Source organism: Mastigoproctus giganteus, chromosome 7 (genome assembly GCF_048544385.1).
Source record: "Mastigoproctus giganteus isolate SK-2022 chromosome 7, ASM4854438v1, whole genome shotgun sequence".
In the NCBI taxonomy this organism is placed as follows: Eukaryota; Metazoa; Arthropoda; class Arachnida; order Uropygi; family Thelyphonidae; genus Mastigoproctus; species Mastigoproctus giganteus.
In genome coordinates, this window is record NC_143581.1 from 218203257 (window position 1) to 218225159 (window position 21903).

Below are 21903 nucleotides of genomic sequence, written 5' to 3' on the forward strand. Positions count from 1 at the left end.
AACGTACCAACTGTGTGGTACTACACTCAGGGAAGTGGAAAAGACCTGGGGATAACTGTGCAGTCAAATATGAAATTCGCTGAGCAGTGCAGATGGGCTGCCAGGGCAGGTCATGGAGTCTTGTCAATGATATATATGAATTTTGCTAGCAATGGTCAGGCCACACCTAGAGTACTGTGTACAGGTCTGGAGGCCTCATTTTAGGAAGGACGTAGAGTTGCTAGAATGAGTACAAAGAAGGGCAACAAATTTGGTGAGGGGAACAATGGGATGCTCTTACCAAGAAAGGCTGAAAGTCTGCAAATTGCAGTGCCTGGAGAGTAGGCACCTGTGAGGTGTATAAGGCCTTGAATGGGTTGAGCAAGCTGAATGCTGATAGGATTCTTCCTCTTGCTCAGTTAAGAACCTGAGGGGGCACGGTTTCAAATCGAGAAAAGACAGTTGTAGAATAGATGTGCGAAAATTTACCTTTAGCTAGTGGCTAGTTGATTGGTGGAACAAACTTCCATCTTTTGTTGTGGAAGTTGATAGCCTAAATAAATTTTATTTTATTTTTTTGGCTGCAGCATCAGCTGATGCTGCATAAGCTTGCTTTCTTGCATCATATGCCTCTACTAATGCTATAGGGACTGTGCCTGAATCTAAAAATATTCTCATTATAAAAGCTCAGGTCCTATAACATTCTTGCTGCTTCCTTGAATATAATGGACATATGTTGATGTTGATCAATACCTTTTAATATTAGAATCTATCATTTGTTTCATTGATATTTTTGTAATTTTGTGAAAAAAAAAATAATAAATTTGAAAAAAGCGTGTGCATATTTTTAAATTTTTTTCCCATTTTTATCCAGCACTGATGTTTTTAATCTGGTAACTTTATAACATTAAACACTAATGAAACTTAGAAAACAGATTTAAAAAAACAATGCTACTTAAAAAAAAAAAAACCAATCTTCGAATGCATCATAGTTAGTCGTGTATTATTTTATATTGCTTACTAATTAAACCTTCGAACATTCGCTTTGAAAGCTTTCTCACAAACAGATATTAATTAGAATTTATGATTAGAGCTGATTAGCTTCTAGAAAATAACAACATAACTGAAAAAAAAAAAAAAAAACAACAACAACCACACAGATATTTTAAATTAACATAACGAAACTTTCTCCAACATACAAGCAAAACACTAAGCAACAAATAACAGAAACATAAAAATAACAGCAACTTAAATTTTATCAAGAGGGCGCTTTACACTAATTTTAGAGTTAATACATCGAAGGTAATACGTACATCAAACTAAAACTGGGGTCGGCATCCTTTTTTGAGTGTAAAGAGCCATTTTTGATAAATTTTTGAGTGTAAAGAGTCATTTTTGAAGTTAAAAAAAAAAAAAAAAAAGAGAGAGAGAATCCGAAGAGCTGCACCTCAGTTCAGGCTGGGAGGAGGAAGAGGGGTAGGGCAGTTTTTTTTAAAAATGGAATAGTGGGAAGGTGTTTTATTAAAAATATATATTTTTTGTAATATTATTACTGAAAAAACGTAACAAACATCCAATTAGGTATGAATTAATGTGACGTTTCCTGCTGATCTTCTTGAGCAAGTCTCTCAACATCAGGCGAGTATGCTGTAATTTTCATCATTAAACATGCTGAGAGAAACACATTGTTCAGGCCGTTTCTTGATTTATTTTTAATACAGTTCATGTTCGAAAATATTGCCTGCAGAAATTCATCGAACCGAAACCTGAGAAGTCCAAACGCAAATATTTTCAAATTTGTATACGTGCCCGGTAAGCTACTCCACGCATCGAACACAATTTGGTCTTGCTTTTTCACCTCATCTATCGCCGTCCATTTGTGTAATACTGCAAGGGCGGCGTTTTAGTCTTGCACTACACATATCCTTCATTTTTAAGTCCTCTAACACCATTTCAAATTGTGCTTCATGTGGGCTAAAAGTTAAAGAGCCGCAGTTACATGCTCAAATAGCTGCATGCAGCTCGCGAGCCGTAGGTTGCCAGCCCCTGAACTAAGGTAACAATGAACAGACCACTGACTACCTCAAAGATCAAATTAAAAAAAAAAAAAAAAAAAGAGTCAATTAATTCACTCGATAGCAACCTCATCCACTCATGTGTATTGTGTCCATAAATTTTGTGAGTCATGTGGTCAGTTTGCTTGTTTTGCTGGACGAAATGCCCTCGTGGGTAGCACAGTTGGTTGAATCGCTGTCCTCCCCACGCCGGGTGGAACAGACTTGAGTTAGAATCCCATAAATGAATTTTCATGGGTGTTTTTTCACAATGTGGCTGTGTTAGTCGGTCTCGGAAGAAGGCAGCATGGTTTCTCCTGAAAACTGGTTTTTCGTCCAGCAAACAGAAAATCTATCTCAGAATACACAAAATTTACAGACAATATACACGGAGCAATATGGCCTTTGTTGCCGATGTTGCTAAAACCCAACAATAACCACCCAATCCTGACGAAATTACCCGATTTTCCGGAGAAAAATTCTTGCTGTCCTCTTGTGATTCCGACTAACTGAACTACGGATGAAAAAGAGTATATTAAAGCTCTTCGCTTCATTGACGGGATTCGAACTTCGGCCTTTTCAGTCCAGTATGGCTGAGGATAGTGATTATAATGATGTTACTACCTGCGAGGACTATCACAGAATCCGTCTGCTCGGTAGCACAGTGGTATCGTCATCGGGCGGAAGAGGCCTGGGTTCGAATACCGTCGATGACGCAAGGAACTTTTATGGGCTTTTTTTCACTCCGTGGCTGAGTCAGTCGGTCTTATTATTATATCAGGGATAAGGAGGTGATTATTCCCTTGTATAAGGCAATGGTCAGGCCACACCTTGAGTACTCTATACAGGTCTGGAGGCCTCATTTCAAGAAGGATGTAGAGCTGCTGGAACGAGTACAGAGAAGGGCAACAAGATTAGTGAATGGAACAAAGGGGTGCTCTTACGAAGAAAGGCTTAAGTTTTGCAAATTACAGTGTCTGGAGACTAGGCACCAGCGAGGTTATCTGATAGAGGTGTATAAAGCCTTGAATGGTTTGAGCATGCTCAATGCTGATGGGATTCTTCCTCTAGCTCAGAATAATCACCTGAGAGGGCATAAATTCAAATTGAGGAAAGACAGATGTAGGATAGATGTGCGGAAATTTGCTTTTAGCCAGCGGGTGGTTGGTTGGTGGAACAGACTTCCATCCCTTGTAGTGGAGGTTGATAGCCTAAATAAGTTTAAGGCTCAGCTGGATAGGTATTTTGAACGAACAGAGGGGTGAAGTGGAAGTGGGTTTTTTTTTTTTTTTTTTGGCTGATGCTGCATAAGCTTGCTTTCTTGCATCAAATGCCTCTACTAATGTTAATGCTATAATTATTAGCCATATGGTGCAAAGAAACCTGAGGCTTATGTTGCACCAGCGAAAGAAAAATTCTGACTTACCCTGAGAGAGGGAGAGAGAGAAGTAGAAAGGAATTACCAAGAAACAGAAGAATGATGATATCCAGTTTAGGACCCTGGGTGTACCAAGCCCATGTTCACCAGATGTGAGCCCCTAGGTGGGTAGATAGCATGGTTTTTTCCACGGAACCAGGATTTTTCGTCCAGCAGGCAAATCGACCAGAGAACACATGTAATTTAAAGACACAATACACATGAGTAGTTGAAGTGACTTTCTAGATGACACTAATACAGTGGCGTAACTAGGGTTGATGGCGCCCAGAGCAATTTAAAAAAATGGCGCCCATTGCAAACTGTTCTTTAAAATTCTGGCTGGATTCTTATACTTGTACTCCAACTGGTTACTCTTTATCATACCGGTTATAAAAGAATAAAAACAAAATGCACTTTTATTGTTAAAAAAATTAAATATATATGGCGCCCAGGGCACGTGCCTCACCCTAGTTACCCCACTGCCCTAATATAAGAATTTTTCACTGTGTACACTCTCATGTGGTGTCACTCTGTCCGAGTGGCGCTCTGTAGCAGGGTTTTTTTATTATTATTATTTTTTTAATTTATTTTATTTTATTTTATTTATTTATTTTTATTTTTTTTTTTTTTTTGGCTCTCCCTGGGAAGCTCAGGCGAACCCCAGGGTCGGCCAGCCAGAGTTCTCTTCCCACATACCTGGTCCAGCTCCCAGTGCCAGTGACGGTAACTAGCGGTCTGTGGTGTTCCACGGACCCTAGACCAAGCGGCCAGATGAACAACATAACCCGCACTAAGTAAACATGAACATACACTAACATATGCTATCTGGCCTTGACAGTACTGTACTGTCTTACTTCACAAGAGATTCAAATGCGGAGTTGTGCGAAAGCACCGGTGCCGCTTGTCAAAAAACACTATGTCACTATGTCCGAGTGGCACAAATACAGACAATCCTTATACAATCTCATTGATGCGAGACGTCATCTAAACTAGGGATGAATCCTTTTGAGGATGCATAATTTGAATATGGTGGGTATATTGCGTACAGAAAGTACGAATAGAACAGGATAAGGAGGCAGGAAATATGCTCTTGATTAAGACGTATATACAAGCTAAGGCTATGCAAATGTACAACGTAGGTAGCCACTGTAATGTGAGTCAGTATGGTGTGTGCTGTGAAATAAAAATGAGACCAGGAGGATTTATTGGCCAAATGACCGAGTTGACTATAATGAACAACTATGCAGACAAATATAGTAATCCCGTAAATTAGAATGGCTTATAATGGGAGATTAAAACGTTTCAGATATTGATTGAAACTTATGGTTTGGTCACTCAAACAGTAGCAAGACATTTGTGGATTTATTGGATGACTGTTTTGTACAATGTCATGTTCGAGGGGCAACAAGAAAAAGCAATAGTCTTGATCTCTTTGTCAGTAGCGAGTTTTCATGCATTAAAATTGCCCTCGTGGGTAGCACAGTTAGTAGGATCGCCGTCCTCAACACATCGGGTGGAAAAGACCTGAGTTGTCCGAATCCTGTCGATGATAGGAGGAATATCTTTGGGCGTTTTTCACAAAGTGGCTGAGTTAGTGGGCCTCAGGAGAGGACAGCATGGTATTTCTTCCGCAAACTCTGGTTTTTCGTCCAGCAAACAAAAGAAAATCTACTTCAGAACACACTCAATTTATGGACAATATACACGGAGCAACATGACCTTAGTCGCCAATGCTCCTAAAACCCAACAACAAGCATTAAAATTATCCATTTAAGTGACTGAGCGGCTGTGATCGTAATATACTGATTAAGCGGCTGTGATCGTAATATACTGATTAAGCGGCTGTGATCGTAATATACTGATTTGGGAGCGACCCATGGTCAGATGGGACCATGGGAGCGACCCATGGTCAACTACGATCAGAACATTGGAAGGCATTGTGCTTTCTTAAAGGCGACTGTAGTGGTAATAAACAATTTTTAGAGTCCATTCAGTAGAACCAACTGATGATATTGCCAAGTTCAAATTCTAATGGTAAGTCTTCGAGGAAGTAATTATAGAAGTACTGTACTAGGCTTTTTAAACGACCTAAGAAATATTTTCCAGGGTTTAGAACTAAATAGATGTCAGATGATGATGATACTCATGGCAGGGAGGAAACATGCATGAGATGATTATAAATTATCAGCGGATATAGGAACCTACAACGAAGTGCAAACTACTCTAAAAATCACCATGGAGCTCATATGCAAGCGAAGGTAATCTAAAAAAAAAACTATTATATTTAGGCCACCCGAATAATTAAATTCATCTGTCGTGCTGTGTCTTATGTCTGTTTATTGCGTGTGTTCTATAGTCGATTTGTCTGTTTGCTGGACAAAAAATCGCAGTTTCTGGGGAAAAAAACCTTGCTATCTACTCCTGAGACCGACTAACTCAGCCACGGAGTGAAAAACGCCCATTAAAGTTCCTTGCATCATCGACGGGATTCGAACCCGGGTCTTTTCCACCTGGTGTGGGGAGGACGATGACGGTACCACTGTGCTACGCGTGCAGACAAGTTAATCTACAGTATGTTAATCCTAGAAGGAAAAGAACGAACCCCATTAGCCCACTCGATATGAATGTACAGTTAGTGGAGGTCTTCTTTAGGTCGTGACAGACTGAATAAACATATTCCTCTATTATCACGGTTGAGGAAGTTTTTAGCACTGAGGATGCCACAGTATACCAAATTATAACTGGGAGCTAATTAATTTTATGGTTTTGCAATAACTGAATGAAAAATGAAAAAGAAAATTTTTTAAACTAAAGTGAATAAATCGCCTGAGGCTCGTGTTAAAGAAGCTGTACACACCCCATTGCAGTGCTGCTGTTGATATGCTTTTGGAAAGTAAGGACATTGTTCGTATGGATAATCTTGCCCGTTCCGTTGATTTAAATGCTATCGAACACATATGGGACGCTCTAGGGAGACGCCTAGCCACACCCACCAGAAAATGTTCACCAGCTGAAGATGGCGCTGACGGAGGAATGGACGATGTTACCGCAAGAATTTGTCAACAGCATTGTTCTAAGTATGGACAGACGGTGCAAAGCCTGCATCGACATTAAGGGTAGCCATATAGCCTCCTACTGAGGATAACCTCTTCCCTTTGTTCCATTTTTGGCAGTGATGCATCTGTATCATTGTGCCAGTGCTATGTTGCCATTTTTGAAAAGCATCCCTCTGTCCCGTTTTGTTTCCGTTGTTGCATCGGTGTTGTTTCTTTCATCATTTCTGTACCTCATGTATGGTATGCTTTTCCCATATCTAGGTATTTGGTATGCTTTTCCCATATCTAGGCCAGTCCTATGAGAAGCTACAAGTGAAAACTTGACGGGTCCTTAAGCTTTGCACACCTGTGTATGTCTCTAAATTGCATGTATTCTCTGGTTGATTTGCTGTTTTATTTGTAGGGAAAAAACACCGTTCTACCCTCGCTTGAGGCCGATAACTCAGCCAAGTTTTGAAAAAGACCTATAAAAATTCCTCGCGTCATGAAAGGGATTCGAACTGAGGTTTTTTCACCCGGTATAGGCAGGATGGTGAGCATACCAACTGTGTTCTCACGAGTCTAGTTATTACTGTAGATAAAGGAATGATTGAGTGTCAGTTAGTGAGTGGGTTTAATAGGCGCTATGCTTTATGGACTATTCTTATCAGCGGTGTCACTCAGGATTAAGTGCTGATCTTTTATTTTATTTTCGTATTTATTAATGACATCGATGAAGGCATATCAAGTTAAATGTCCATTGTTGCTAATTGGTCAAAGGGAGCGTGGCGATTAATGACAGCAATCAGGGTATGCTATTACAACAAGACTTAGAGGAATTATTTGGACTGAGAAGTAGAAATCGACTGTAAGTTCAACATGATGTAAATTCAAGATACTGTGTATAGGTAGCAGTAATCCCAGGATAAATAACATTTCATTTAGATGCTATATTCAAGGGAGTGGAGAACAAAAAGACTCAAAGTGAGAGAATAAATTCTCTCACTTTGAGAGAATAGTCAGAGGCAAATTTAATGGCGGGCGCACCGGGCGCGCGCCCTGGGCCCCGACTTTTGAAGGGCCCACGCAAAACCCCAACAAATTAGTTGAACATATTAGTTCAACTAATAGTTAAACTAATATGTTCAACTATTACTTCAAAACTTTGTGATTATTATTATGCTATGATTAATTATATTATACATATATTATATTCAAATTTTATTGGAAATAAAACATTAATAGTACATAATATTTTTTACTTATTTAAAAAAATGGTTAACATGTATTTTTATTTTCCCTGTCTCTCTCTCTTTTTTTTTAAGTGGCCCAATGTTTTCTTCGACGCCCGGGGCCTTAACCGACTTTAATCCGCTCCTGAGAATAGTCCTAGTCTTTTGAGAGAATAGTCCTAGTAGCCTAACTGCACAGTGAGAGAATAAATTCTCGCACTGTGCAGGTAGGCTACTAGGACAGCTCATGGAAATCTGTCACCAATAAACGGGAATTTTCGCAATACATGGAATTGATTAACCGGTTGTATAAGGCAAAGATCAACTGCAACTAGAGTACTGTGTATGGGTCTTGTAGCCTCATTTTAGTTAGGATGTAGGTCTGTTGGAATGTTGCAAAGAAAATCAACAAGCTTTAATCATGTATTTAAATGAGTCGTTTTCTAAGCGGTTGTTAGAATAGTTTATTTCTTTAAAACCAAAAAGTTCATTCAGGGTAATTCTCAGGGCCGATTCTTGTAGGTGTGCAGTGCGTGCATGCACTCAGGCGGCCAAATCCCTAGGGCAGCCGATAGTGCACTTTAAAGAATAAAATTAAAATGTAATTTAATATCATTTTAATATAGTGGTCGGCGATGAAATAACGAACGTGGCATTGTTAATAAATAATATTTTATTCTCTGAAGGCCCATTCACAATGAAAATTAAACATGAAAATAACGTAACAAACGTTACAGTAAAATTAAGAAGTCATACCAACATTCACAGTGGAAACATAAACATGATCGTAAACATATTTGGCAACCATGGAAACACATGCTCTTCTTTCATACTTCCAAAAATTGATGTTCGCATGATATAGCTGTTCAGTTTATGGTTATAAATAACGCCGAAGCATACATGTTATGTGTTTTGTATCAGGAAACTTAGAAGTGCAAGCACAGGCGATGGTGGGTTCATCCGTTGAACCAGAGAAGGATTCAACAATGGGACTTCCATAACTTCTACGACTGTGTCTTGTTTTAAACTACGTAAACAAAATCATAAAAGCTTGGAGTTTGCAAACTTTCAAGTTAACGTCTTATGATTAAGTTTAAGGTTACACTTACGTAATTCATTGTGAATGGTTTCATTAAATAACATAGGTACAAGGTTTTATGCTTATGTTATGTTTAATTTTCGTTGTGAATGGGCCTTTATTTCCGTACCGTTAATCTTAAAGCGATTACATCATTGTTTTAATTGTTGACGGAAAATAAAATAAAGAGAGAAATGCACACGAACGTTATTAATTTAAATATTCACACAACAATCAATTCTCTTGTCGACCGTTTTCAACATTTTCACAGAAAAAAATTCGTTACTACCGAATGAGCATTGATGGGGGCGGCCAAAAATCATTATTACCGATCCGCATTGATAGGGGCGGCTAAATATCTCTAGCACGCAGGCGGCTAACAGTCCAAAACCGGCCCTGGGTATTCTTACCTAGAAAGATACTTCAATTATGCAATTTGCAAGGTCAGGAAACTGGTTGCTTGCGAGAAGACCTGACTGAAGTGGTTAAGGTTTTAAATGGATTGAATAAACTATATGCTGATGATGTCCTTACTCATTCTCTGGTGATACATAAGTGGACAAAATCAAATTGAAAATGTATGCATGATAATGGCAGTGTCCACTTCCATTTGCTCATGTGGAAGCGGATACTTTGAATAAATTTAAAATCTAAGGAAGGATTAGATTGGATAAATTATTAGAGAAGATGGGCATATTACCCCCGGGGGCTCACATCTAGTGAGTATGGGCTTGGCAAACCCAGGGTCCTGAGCTGGATATCATCATTCTTCTCTTTCTTGGTGATTCCTTTCTACTTCTCTCTCTCTCTCTCTCTCAGGGGGTAACTTGGGAATTTTTTTTTTTTTTTTTTGGCTGGTGCAGCATAAGCCTCAGGCTTCCTTGTACCATATGGCCATTAATAATAATAATAATAAATAATAATATATATAATATACGCTGTTTTTTTTTTTTTTTTTGCTGTTCTGTATAAGCTTGTTTCACTGCGTTAGTACTTCTTTTAATAAAGATCGTTTCATATTATAGCGTCAGTGTGAATGGGTTTGTCAAAGCTTATCGCCCTCTTGTGGCATATAGATAAAATGTGAGTGAAAGTAAGCATAGAACATGTAATAACTATTTCTTAACTACTCATTAGAGCTATTTCACCGTCTATAATTTAAAATGTAGATTAGTTGTGTGGGAAAATAAGCAAAAATACTTTGTTTATATAGAAGTTAAATTATGTCTTTGTTCAAGAAACCAAATCGAAAGTTTCGCCAGCGGATTACTAGGAACGATTCCGATGAAGATACAGAGTCTAGTGACAAGACGGGCGAAAAAACTAGTAAAGCGCATTCAGATAATTCGAATTCACAAGTTAGTGTGAAGTGTAATGACGGACCATCACAGATACGCAGTGAAGCTAGCCAGAAATTAGAAAAACTTGAAACCAGTTCAGATAAAACTGTGAGAGTGAGATCTACACTTCTTAGTTTTGATGATGAAGAAGAAGGTAAGTGCTTTTGTGTATGCGATAGTATCTATACACTATATAAAGCCACATACGGCTTTATATAGTATGCGTTTTTTTTTTTTTTCATTTTTTCTGTGTAGAAAACTATTCTTGAATAACTTAATACAAAATTATATATTTAGCTATACACCACATACAAGCTAATAATATGCAAAAGAGTATCTTTCAGAGCATGTGAACATGTAAAGGAATATAGTTGTATAATTATAGTTGGGATGAGGGTGTAGCAAGGGGGGCAGTTATCAGAATGTAAAAACTTATAAGATAACCCAAAGAATGCAAGTGGCTCTTAGAATGTTGTGTACAAGGCAATTTTCAAGTGTATGCAAAGGACATGAATAAAATAAGGAAATAAGGACACAGTGGTTCAGAGAAAGGATTGACCAGCCCTCCATGCTAAAATAGGAAAGTGGAGTTTTGCCATAATTCATCAGCAAATGGAAATTGAGAAGCCTAAAGAGAAAAACAAGTTATTGAAATCGTCAAAAGAACAAAAATGAATGTCTTTTCAAGCAGTTTCTTGTAAACTGTCCTACAATGACGATCTTCATAAATATGACTGCTTTATGTTATCATGATCTTGTGGATGTGTATATTTTCCTTGTGCTTTCCTTATTTGCTTAAAATTACTTATTAAACAACTGAATTCAGTTGTGTTTTTAAGACAACTGAATTCAATTGTCTTAAAAAAAAAGCCAACGATTATTTCATTTTGTTCTAGCTGTTTTATTTGATATTTTTGCTATTAACTGTCAGTACTAAGTTTCATGTAATAATCTCATCACTTTGATCCACAGTAGTTGTTTTTTTTATAACTTTAATTTCATTTTTTTTTTTAAATTTCTTTTTTAATGACAGTTCTTTATAATTTTATTTTCTTTACATCCGACATTTTTTACCAGATCATTTGCCTTACTTTTGTAACTGACTATGAATTTTGTTTCAAAAAAAAAGAAAGAAAAAAGGAAGATAATTAAAAATTAGAATAAAATGAAACCTTTTAAGGTGGTTTTGAGACAGTCTTTGAAGCCCTATTATTGAACTTCTGTTTTTAGTATTATTATTGGCAGTCTGATATGTGATCTCAATGACAGTGCATGGGAGTTGGAACTAGTGAATAAAGGAGGCACTTTCACCTACATGTGAGTTATTATAACACTTTAGGGACTGTTGTTGATACACTGAATCCAGTATCCATATGCAGGTGCCTGTACTAAAAGGTATCAATAAAAATTATTACCCAAATCTGACATTTCATGGATTCTGTGGCTGGTCTATTTCCTCACCAATGAACACACACAATTTTTACTTGTCACACACACACATTGTATGTCATTAATGATGACATACAAAAAAAGTAACGGAAGAACAAAATCTAACCTTGTCTTCGTGAAAGGTTGGAGGTTTTTCTCTAAATCAGTGCTCCCCACACTTGAGTGACATAATGGCCTCCTTTTAGCTTAAACCTTCTTGAAGATCCCCAAACAAAATTCTTCCTGTCCTCTAAAGTTTTTCAGTTTTTAAATATTTATAAGAAATCTCAGACATTGTTTCAGGTTCCCCCCCCCCCCCCGAAAGAACCCTATCTCCCCCAGGAGTTCACAGACTACACTTTGAAAAATATTGTTGTAAATGATGTTGCATGGTGTCCGTTTTTTGAAAACAGAAAAATGAAAACTTATGACAGGTTAATTGTTTGTTTGTACAAAGGGTACTAGGAAAGTTTTGCAATATGACGCAACAATGAATCACAGGAAGCTGCTTGTTGCTGCATGTTGAGACATGTTCATACGTGCATAGTAGCTGCCGCGCCAAGTCGATGGGCTCAGTTATTCATTAGTAGTGAGAGTGTAAAGTGCTTGCGATGGCATCGTGGTCACGAAATGAGATAAGGACAGTTTTGCGGTATAATTTCGTGCGTGGTTTAACCATAGACCAGTGCTTAGAAGAAATGACTCTTGCACTAGCTGATGATTGTCCACATCGTACAACGATATTCAGGTGGTATAGAGAATTCCAAAGGGGAAATTTCACTCTGGAGGATTCTGAGAGGCCGGGAAGGCCACGAGCGTCAGTTACGGAGGAAAACATTACTGCTGTGAGGAAAATGCTTGACGAAAACAGGCGAGTGACCTACCAACAGATAGAGGATACTTTGGGCCTAAATGCACCAGCAATTCGTTCGATTCTGCAAGATCATTTGCACGTGAAGAAACTTTGTTCTCTCTGGGTGCCGCATCAACTGACTGAAGAGCAGATGACACGACGTGTGACTTGGTGCCGGGAGATGTTAAAAAAGTTTGATAAGGGACAATCTCGGTATGTGAACAACATCGTGACAGGTGACGAGACATGGCTGTACTATTACGATCTGCCGACCAAGGCTCAAAACAAAGTTTGGGTCTTTGATGATGACGACACACCCGTAATTGTCAGAAAATCTCGATCTGTAAAGAAGAAAATGATAGCTGTATTTTTCAAATCGAGTGGAATTGTGGAACGTGTCATTTTGGACACGCAGAAGACAGTCACAGCTAAGTGGTATTGAACAATGCCTGCCTAAAGTCATTGGATCTATGAAGAACCTGCGGCCAAAGTCAAGAATGGACACCTGGTACCTCCATCACGATAATGCTGCAGCTCACCGCGCCAAAGCCTGCACCGAATATTTGACCACGACAGGACTGAAACTTCTCGAGCACCCTCCCTACAGTCCAGACCTTGCTCCCTGTGACTTTGCACTGTTCCCGCATGTGAAAATGAAGCTAAAAGGGAGGCGGTTTTCCAGTGATGAGGACCTTCTACGGGCTTGGGACAACGAGTGTGCTTTACTCCCTAGTGAAACTTGGCAGAACTGGTTTAAAGATTGGTTTCGGAGGATGGAGATGTGTATTGAATGTAGAGGAAATTACTTTGAAAAAATTAAATAAACAAAGCTGTATTGCAAAACTTTCCTAGTACCCTTTGTATAATAGATGCAATAGAAGAGATGGCATCTATCTTTATTGGAATTAGATGAGGCGTATCGCTCATTTGTAATTGTTTTTAAACCATCCAGCAATTGTAATTCATCATCCAAAAGTTATCGGCAATATCTTTATACCATAGAACACAGCAATTGTTAATTTAGCCTATTATACTCTTCATCTATATTTTTCTGAAACTCCTTTTTGTAAAGGGGTTTGAGGGAAAGACATATAATAGAAGGTGAGTGAAAAAATGCATACAGCACAAAAAATTAAGTCACAAGAAAATTATGTAAATAATAATAAAGGACTGATTTAATTAAATAAAGAAGACAAAAATTATTTTTTTGTAATAAAAACAAAGCAATCTAATATATACTATGTGGCATTTGTATTCCTTTTTGGGATGCAAACAGCCTATGGTTAAAATTCAAGATGCATCATGATGAGTACTGCATACAGGTCTGAAGACTTCATTTTAGGAAGGATGTAGATCTACTGGAATGGGTATAGAGAAGGACAGTGAGATTGGTGAATAGAACAAAAAGGTGGTCCCCTTTTCTTATCAAGAAAGGCTTTCGTCCTGCAAATTGCAGTGGAAACTAGGCACCTGCAAAGTGGTCTGATTGAAGTGATTAAGGCTTTGAATGGATTGAGCAAGCTCAGTGCTGATGGCATGCGGCGCCTCCGTAGCTAGGTGGGAAGGAGCAGCAGTGCGTAGCACACGCTTCTTGATTAGACTGGGTTTCGAGCCCGTCACCACCAAATACGGAGGATGCGGAAAGGTCAGGGAATGACCACTGCATATCATGGAGCTATATGGCCTTAGTGGCTAATGCTCCTAAAAATCAAATAACAAACAAACAAACAAATAGCTGATGGCATTCTTACTCTTGCTCAGACTACACACAAGAGGGAGGTATAAATTCAAATTAAGGATGGTTGCAGGATAGATGTGCAGAGGCTTGCCTTCAGCCAGCAACTGGTTGATTGTTGGAACAAATTTTCATTTGCTGGGAAATGGGAAATTTGATAAATTCAAGGAATAGCTAGACAAATTATTGGATGGGATTGACAAGTGATATGAATTTTTTTTTTTTTTTTTTTTTTTTGTCTGATACAGTATAAGCTTGTTTCCTTTCATCATTTGCCAGTACTTGTACTAATAATATTTATGATATTTATTTCTTTATGTGTAACGTCAGCTGGTTAGCTCCTGACACATTCTTTCTCTTTGAAAGTGAAAAACTGAGTGGGAAATTTGAAATGGTCTTGGCTAAGGAAGGGTTGTCACAGATGTTCTCTCAGGTAGAGCAAGCTATCTGGGAGTCTAATACACTGATGGAACTGATATTCAGGTGACACGTAAGTCAAGTGGACTGAATTTTCGCAAGGTTCTGAAATACTGCACCTAGTATACTGGGGGTGACCACTCAGGTGTGAACGAAAGTAAGCCAGGTCAAGATGTGACGTCCACACCACACAGAGGAATGCCATCCCCCTGTAATAACAGGCAATACTAGGTGGTAGATGATTCTCATCAACTAGTGCAGTACCACCACTTTGCTTATTGAAGATGTGAAATGGTGAAACCCATGTTTAGCATCCAGACTCAGTGGTTTTCAACCGGGGTGCTGCAACAACATTCCAGGGGTGCCACATAATTTGGGTTTAAGTCACTTAAACTTATTATTATTTAAAAAATTTTTTTTAAAATTTATATGTTTATTTCATTATAAAAAGGTGTACGGTATCTTTTTAATTTTGTGGTAATCTATAATTGATGTTTACTTAGTACCTCTATATATATTTTTTTATATATATAATATACAGGATAATTCACTACCAGTGCAACAAACTTGCAGGAGGTGTAGGGGTCACAAAGACGAATCGGAATCACATAGCATTGCAGGGTCCGAAATGCCTTCGTCATGTGGTAGAGGATGTTGAACAGGAGGTCACGTGAACAGCGATCCTGCTGGAAGTCAGCATTTGCGAACCGGTTCCCGAGGCAGTAGGATGGACGAGTATTCAAACGTTGAACTGGCCGACATGCACCTCGCGTATGGAGCTGCGGACTGTAACGGGCGCGCCGCTCTGCGCTTGTACCAGGAACGTTTCCCGCACAGGCGTGCTCCTCATCATACGATTTTCGCACGTGTGCACAGAAGGTTACGTGAGACTGGTTGTTTCATGAGAGGTACCATGAATTGAGAGTGAACAACGAGTACGCCAGACAATGAGGAGAATGTCCTACGTCTTGCAGAAGGCAATCCGAGTACGAGTACTTGAGTGATAGGCCAACAATTGGGTATTTCCCAATCCACTGTATGGAGGATACTGTCAACAAACCAAATGAGTTCATACCATCTGCAACGTGTCCAATCATTGGTGCCTGCGGATTATCCATTCCGGAGGACTTTTGCCACTTGGTTTCTTCAACAGAAACGGTTCACGAATGCTGACTTCCAGTGGGATCGCTGTTCACACGACCTCCCGTTCAACGTCTTCTACTGCATGACGAAGGCATTTCGGACCCTGCAATGCTATGTGATTCCGATTCGTCTTTGTGCCCCCTACACCTCCTGCAAGTTTGTCGCACTGGTAGTGAATCACCCTGTGTATATATATACAGCTAGGCCTCACATAACGCAAGTTCAATTAATGCGATATTCAATTAACGCTATTTGAAAAATGATATCACTTTTCGCTTTACACGATGCAAATTTCCAGTTAACATGATTTTTTTTATTTTATGCGATAGTTGAAAAAGATTTGAATCGCGCGTTAAGCTTACCGCGAGTCGTAAGGTCAATAAACAAATGTTTGCCTGCTGCCCACCTCGGTGTGTTCCATCAACCATCGGAAGAAGACGTGTTTGTCTCCTGCTAATAAAGTCAATGGAGACTTGCATTTAAAAATTCAAATTTTTAAATGAGCCAGATGAAAATGTTACCGTGAAGGAGATAACGGTAAAAGAATTAGATGAAAACTTTCGTATTGCATAGAACCTCAAACAAAAGGTTTGATGTTATCTGCGATATTTATTTCGCCAGGGCCCAGAGAAGATTGTTGTCAGCTATCGGAAATTGATTGATGAAAAGAGAAAGTCAACACTGTTCAAATATTTCCGCAACAGTAATTTCTTCATTGTGTATTTTATGTCAGAGGTTCCCAAAGTTTCTCGGTTCACGGTGCCTTTAATGTCTCAGTAATTTTTTCAAGGCGCACCCAGACCAAAAGAAATACCTAACAGTTTCGTTTAGTAGTTAGGTCCAAACAACTTAATAAGAAATGCTGAAACTGTGAACTACCTCGAGCTAGTAGTTCGCGCGATGTACAACAGATGTCGAGTATCGCTGTGTTTCCCTCGAAAATTTAAAATATTCCGCGGCGCACAGTTTAAGAACCGCTGTTTTATGCAATAAACATTTAATTCCATAATAATTTTCATTATATTTTACATTATATATAGTTAAAAAGTTATTTAAAAGGTATTTTTAAAATTCTTTATGGACATTCCAGAAGGTTTCTTGATATTCGATTAACGCGTTTCCATTTTGCGCGATGCGCTCGCGGGACGAATTAATCGCGTTAATCGAGACCCGCCTGTATATATATATATATATATATCTAATAATTCAAAATAAAACAAAATATCAGCCAGCAGTGTGGCAAAAAACTGTAGAGCGAAAATTAACATAAAAATAATGTAAAATAAAATAAACCAACAGGGAAGGTGAAGTAAAGGTAATAAGACATAAACGGTAGCCGAAAATCCCCTATATAATTTAGCACATTAAATCCAATTAATAAAACCGATATAAAATTTAAAATAATGCCAATTATATGATAATTTAGCGGTACCCCCCCCCCCCCGTAAGGTACCAGTTCCAAAAAACGTGAAATATCACCAAAAAGGGGTTAAAAGAAAGCAAAATATCAAAATAATAGACTGACCATCATGCCCCATATCGACAGAAGACCATAAGGCTAATAATGGTCGTGGAATCGCTGCATTTCAATCACTATACAAATCTTCGCAAAGGCGAAAAGATCGAAGAACCAAACCACCCATTCCTCCTCCGATCGATCCACAAATACAGAGGATTTGCATGACGGTGGTCCTTATGCAGCAAGAAATAAATTATAGAACAGATAGCACTCTAGAGCAGAGCCACACATAATGTACGCTTAGCCAGCTTATATAAAAGGAAAAGAAGAATAGATGGCGGCACAGGCGCTGCTTATTTAGCATATCTACCCACTACTACCACTGAGTTATATTTAAATAATGACTTAAAAGTTAAGATGTAATAACATAAATTAAGAAAAATATAAATAAATAAATATTAAACTATCATTAGAGGCAGCAAAATGCACATCCTCCCCACGATGCCCAGATATATCCAATAATTCAAAATAAAATAAAATATCAGCCAGTAGTATGGCAACCCAAAGGTCGTTGGTTCGAATCCCGCTTCGGGCTTGGATCAAAGTTCTGCCAAAACCTTGGGAGGTGCATTATGGCCACAGAAGCTGATGTGCCAACAACTACCAAAAAAAAAAAGAAGAAAGTAGTATGGCAAAAACTGTAGAGCGAAAATTAACATATATAGAGAGAGAGAGAATCAGATCTAACAGGCAGAAAATTGAGTAGGGGTGCCCCAAATAAAATAAATGACTTAGGGGTGCCATTATTAAAAAAAGGTTGAAAACCACTGATCCAGAGCAGAGGCAGATTTAACGGCGGATGCATCGGGTGCGCGCCCTGGGCCCGGCTTCTGAAGGGCCCTCGCAAAACCTCAACAAATTAGTTCAACGTATTAGTTCATCTAATAGTTGAACTAATATGTTCAACTATTAGTTCAAAACTTTGTGATTATTATTATGCTATTATTAATTATATATTATATATATTATATTCAAATTTTATTGGAAATAAAACATTAATAGTACATAATATTTTTTATTTATTTAAAAAAATGGTTAACATGTATTTTTATTTTCCCTGTCTCTCGTTTTTTTTAAGGGGCCCAATATTTTCTTCTGCGTCCTGGGCCTCAACCGACCTTAAACCACTCCTGATCCAGAGCAAAGCTCTGGAGGCTAAACTAAAACCATTTCACTGCCAGTAACACTGCCATCTCTTCCATCATGCAGTGTGATTAATGTCTTTTAAGATTATGATGGGCATCATGGCTAGATCCAATCTTTTTTACGTTTTGAGGGTACAGCTCTAAAATGGTGTTCGCAAGCCAGCCACAAGATAGTCCGATGGACCAAACCTGTTGGTAACTCTAGGAGACATCTGGATCAGCTAGTGTATAACCTCGCAGCCTCTACTCTGACAGATAGTGACAAGAGGCGGTCAAAGTAGTGTATATGTGAGAGGCATTGTTGAGGCTACATTATGTCAAGGAGTTGGGTATAACTTGCCGTGTATACACCATATCCAAAACTTTTATTACTTTATAATGTGTCCCCCCCCAACTTTCTTTTCCTGCTGAATAAATCATGAATAGTCAAACTCATAGAAAAACAAACTTATTGCAAAAAAATTTAAACTTCCCAAAAACTTTGTCATTCATTTAAATGACAATTATGGTCTCAATTTTAATGATGTCTATTTCCACCTACAGTCACCCAAGTCCTACTTACTTTTTCTGACAGAATCCCAATTATTGGTTGATTCAACCACTGCTCATCTCAGTTTTTCTAATTATTCACTGTACAATTCCTTTCACTTCAAAGGTGATACTTGTGCATATTGTCAGCTCTTGTATTCCCTGCTTATTAGCAAGGGACTTTGTAATTTGGAATCTCCTCTTTTTGATTTCTCTAGCTTAAAATGCCTACCCCATTTTACAAATTCATATGTTGCCTCTGTTGATCTCCCAATTCCACTAATCACTTGGAACTCTTTTGACTTCTTTTCTTTGAAACTCAGCTTTCTCCAGTCCAACTTTCCTAACAGTGAGGTAATTTTCCTTGCTAATTTTCATGTTTGCAATTCCAGTTGGCTTTAGTTTTCTAATCACACGGATCCAGCTGGTCAAGATGCTGAGTTTTTGCAATTGCAGTCAGTTCTGCTATAACACACATTTTCGCAATGCGAATTTTCTCCAACATGACTGATATATTAGGAAATAATGGATTGTAAGGCCATTTCATCTGCAAATAATACCAGGTGAACACAAAACCTGACACCAAGCTGAATGTAGCGACCTGCACTGCAATACATACAAGTTTATGAAGCTTAAAAAATGTGAAATGTGTGAGCAGTATATTTCCCATTTACTGTAGTTGTATTGGTTGGAGACACACTGTTGTCATTTGCTGTATTCACAAGATAACACGTGATATTGTAGACCGACTCATGTTCTCAATAGCTCACATTTTTCTGTTCAAACAGAAATTTTGTGAGGCATGATAGTGTGAGCAGAGGAGCACATTTCTAGAGGTCACTACCATAAAACAATAAAAACAATTTGCAATTCCCAGTTTATTGGGTTTTTCAGTTAGTGCAATCTAATTATAAACGGTAGTAAACTCGATCTTATTGCATTTGCGGTAAAACCGACTGGAATTCTGTGGGTTTTTACATTATTATGGAAAAATGTGTTTCTTCTTCCATGAAATTTTCAATCAAAAAAAAAAACTAAAAACAAAAATAAATTTTCAGATTCTTCTCTTTATTCCTATTTTTTAAGCTTTGTAAATTTGTCTCACTTATGCAATTTGTGCGTCCTGTGTTCGTCATTTTTTGATTGCTTATCTTTTTTATTGTTTTAAATTTTACATCCAAAAAAAAAGAAAAGAAAATGTCAGTCAACAGAAATATCAATCAAGCATACTTCATTTCTTGTCATGTGCTATTTTTACTGCAATATTTATTTATTTATTAGAAATTTAAGATGTTTAATCCTGTGTTAGCAATTTTATTGGGTTTCTAACTTTTTTTAGTGTTTTACTTACCAGACTGAACATTTTTTTAGTTGCTTTGCCCCATCCCTATTTTTTCGATAAGCCCTGTTGTTTTTAATGTGTGAAATACCATAACACAAAGATTTTTAGGAACACATATATTGTGTCATAGCAGAACCGACTACTAAACCTCACACAAGTTATTCATTTACTTACCAGAATACCAGAAAATCCTAACCACTTGATCTTTTACTCATGAAAAGACCACTCACACAGTGGTTCTCTAGGCACCTCAGATCACAACTTGGTGCTGATCTCTTCTCCAATGGAGCTTTTATCTCATGTCCAGTCTCAGCCTCCTTTTGTTTGGTATTACAAGAATGAAATTGTGAGATTTCTATTCTGTTTTCTTGGTTCAATTATGTTTTAAATCTTCTGATGGTGGTTGCTCAGATAGTGTCAGTGAAATTATTCTTTTCATAATGAATTTCTTTATTCCACACACTATCTTAAAATCTGATCCTTTATCGAAACCTTTACTTAATGTTATTAGCAGTATTCCCAAGGTTCAGTGCTAGACCCATTATTGTTTTTCTATATTTATTAATGATATTGATGAAGGTGTATAAGGCATAATGTTTAATTTTGCAGATGATACAAAGGTTGGCAGGGTGGTTAATGACAGAAATAAGGGTAAATTGAGCTGCTGCAACAAGATCTAAACAAATTAGGCTAATGGGCTGAGAAATGGCATTTGAAGTTCAACATTGATAAATGTTAAACTTCATAGATACTGCATATGGGTAGCAGTATCTTCTGGGATTACATGTCAGGACAGCTCAAGGAGTTTTGTCTATGATATACAGGAACTTTTTAGCAGGGACAAGAAAGTGATTATCCTGTTGTAAAAGGAAGTGATTAGACTGCATATTGAGTACTGCATACAGGTCTGGGGGCCTCATTTTAGGTAGGATGTAGATTTGCTGGGATGGATGCAGAGAAGGGCAGCAAGATTGGTGAAGGGAATGAAGGGGTGGTCTTGCCAAGATAGGCTTCAAGTGTGCAAATTGTAGCATCTTCAGACTAGGATGGTCTTGGCGCATTATAGCCTTAGTTGCTAATGTGCCAATAAAATCCAAACCAATCCAATCAAACTAGGCACATGTGAGGTGATTTAATCAAGGTTTTTAAGGCTTCGAATGGATTGTGCAATCTCGGTGCTGATGGGATTCTTTCTCTTGCTCATATTACCCTTATGACTGGCCATAAATTCAAATTGAAGAAGGATGTTGCAAGATAGATGTGAAGAGGTTTGCCTTCAGCCAGCAGGCGGTTGACTATTGGAAAGGAGGACAATTGATATGGGAGTTTTTTTTTTTTTTTTTTTTTTTGGCCGATGCTCTATAAGATTAATTTCTTGCATCATATGCAACACCAAAGCTCACAGCAATTATAAAGCAGTTTTTAATCAATCCAAACTAGTTTTTGAATAGGCTAAGAGTAGAAAACTTGCATCTTGCCAAAACTGTAGCATTTTGATCTCTTGCCAAAGCTGTTGGCCTGAACTTTCACCCATCTATACTCCCACCTCGGTTAAAACCTGATAGTTCTATTGCTACATCAAGTAAAGAGAAAACTTACTAGCATCCTACTTTTCTTCTAACCCTTGAATTGTCAATCTTGGCATGCCACCTCCTAAC

The 21903-nt window shown here is 38.0% G+C and overlaps 1 protein-coding gene across 2 annotated transcripts in view; it reads left to right on the top strand.

The window, feature by feature from the left end:
- The first annotated feature begins 9906 nt into the window (after positions 1-9906).
- Positions 9907-21903, top strand: part of LOC150083689 (PAX3- and PAX7-binding protein 1) — a 188769-nt gene continuing 176772 nt past the window's right edge. Inside the window, exon 1 of one of the 2 annotated variants that reach the window (XM_090378126.1) lies at positions 9907-10289. In XM_090378126.1, the coding sequence (XP_090234252.1) occupies positions 10019-10289 (271 nt within the window). In that variant the 5' untranslated portion in view covers positions 9907-10018. The remainder of the gene's footprint in view (positions 10290-21903) is intronic. The other variant, XM_090378125.1, reaches the window with a different exon arrangement.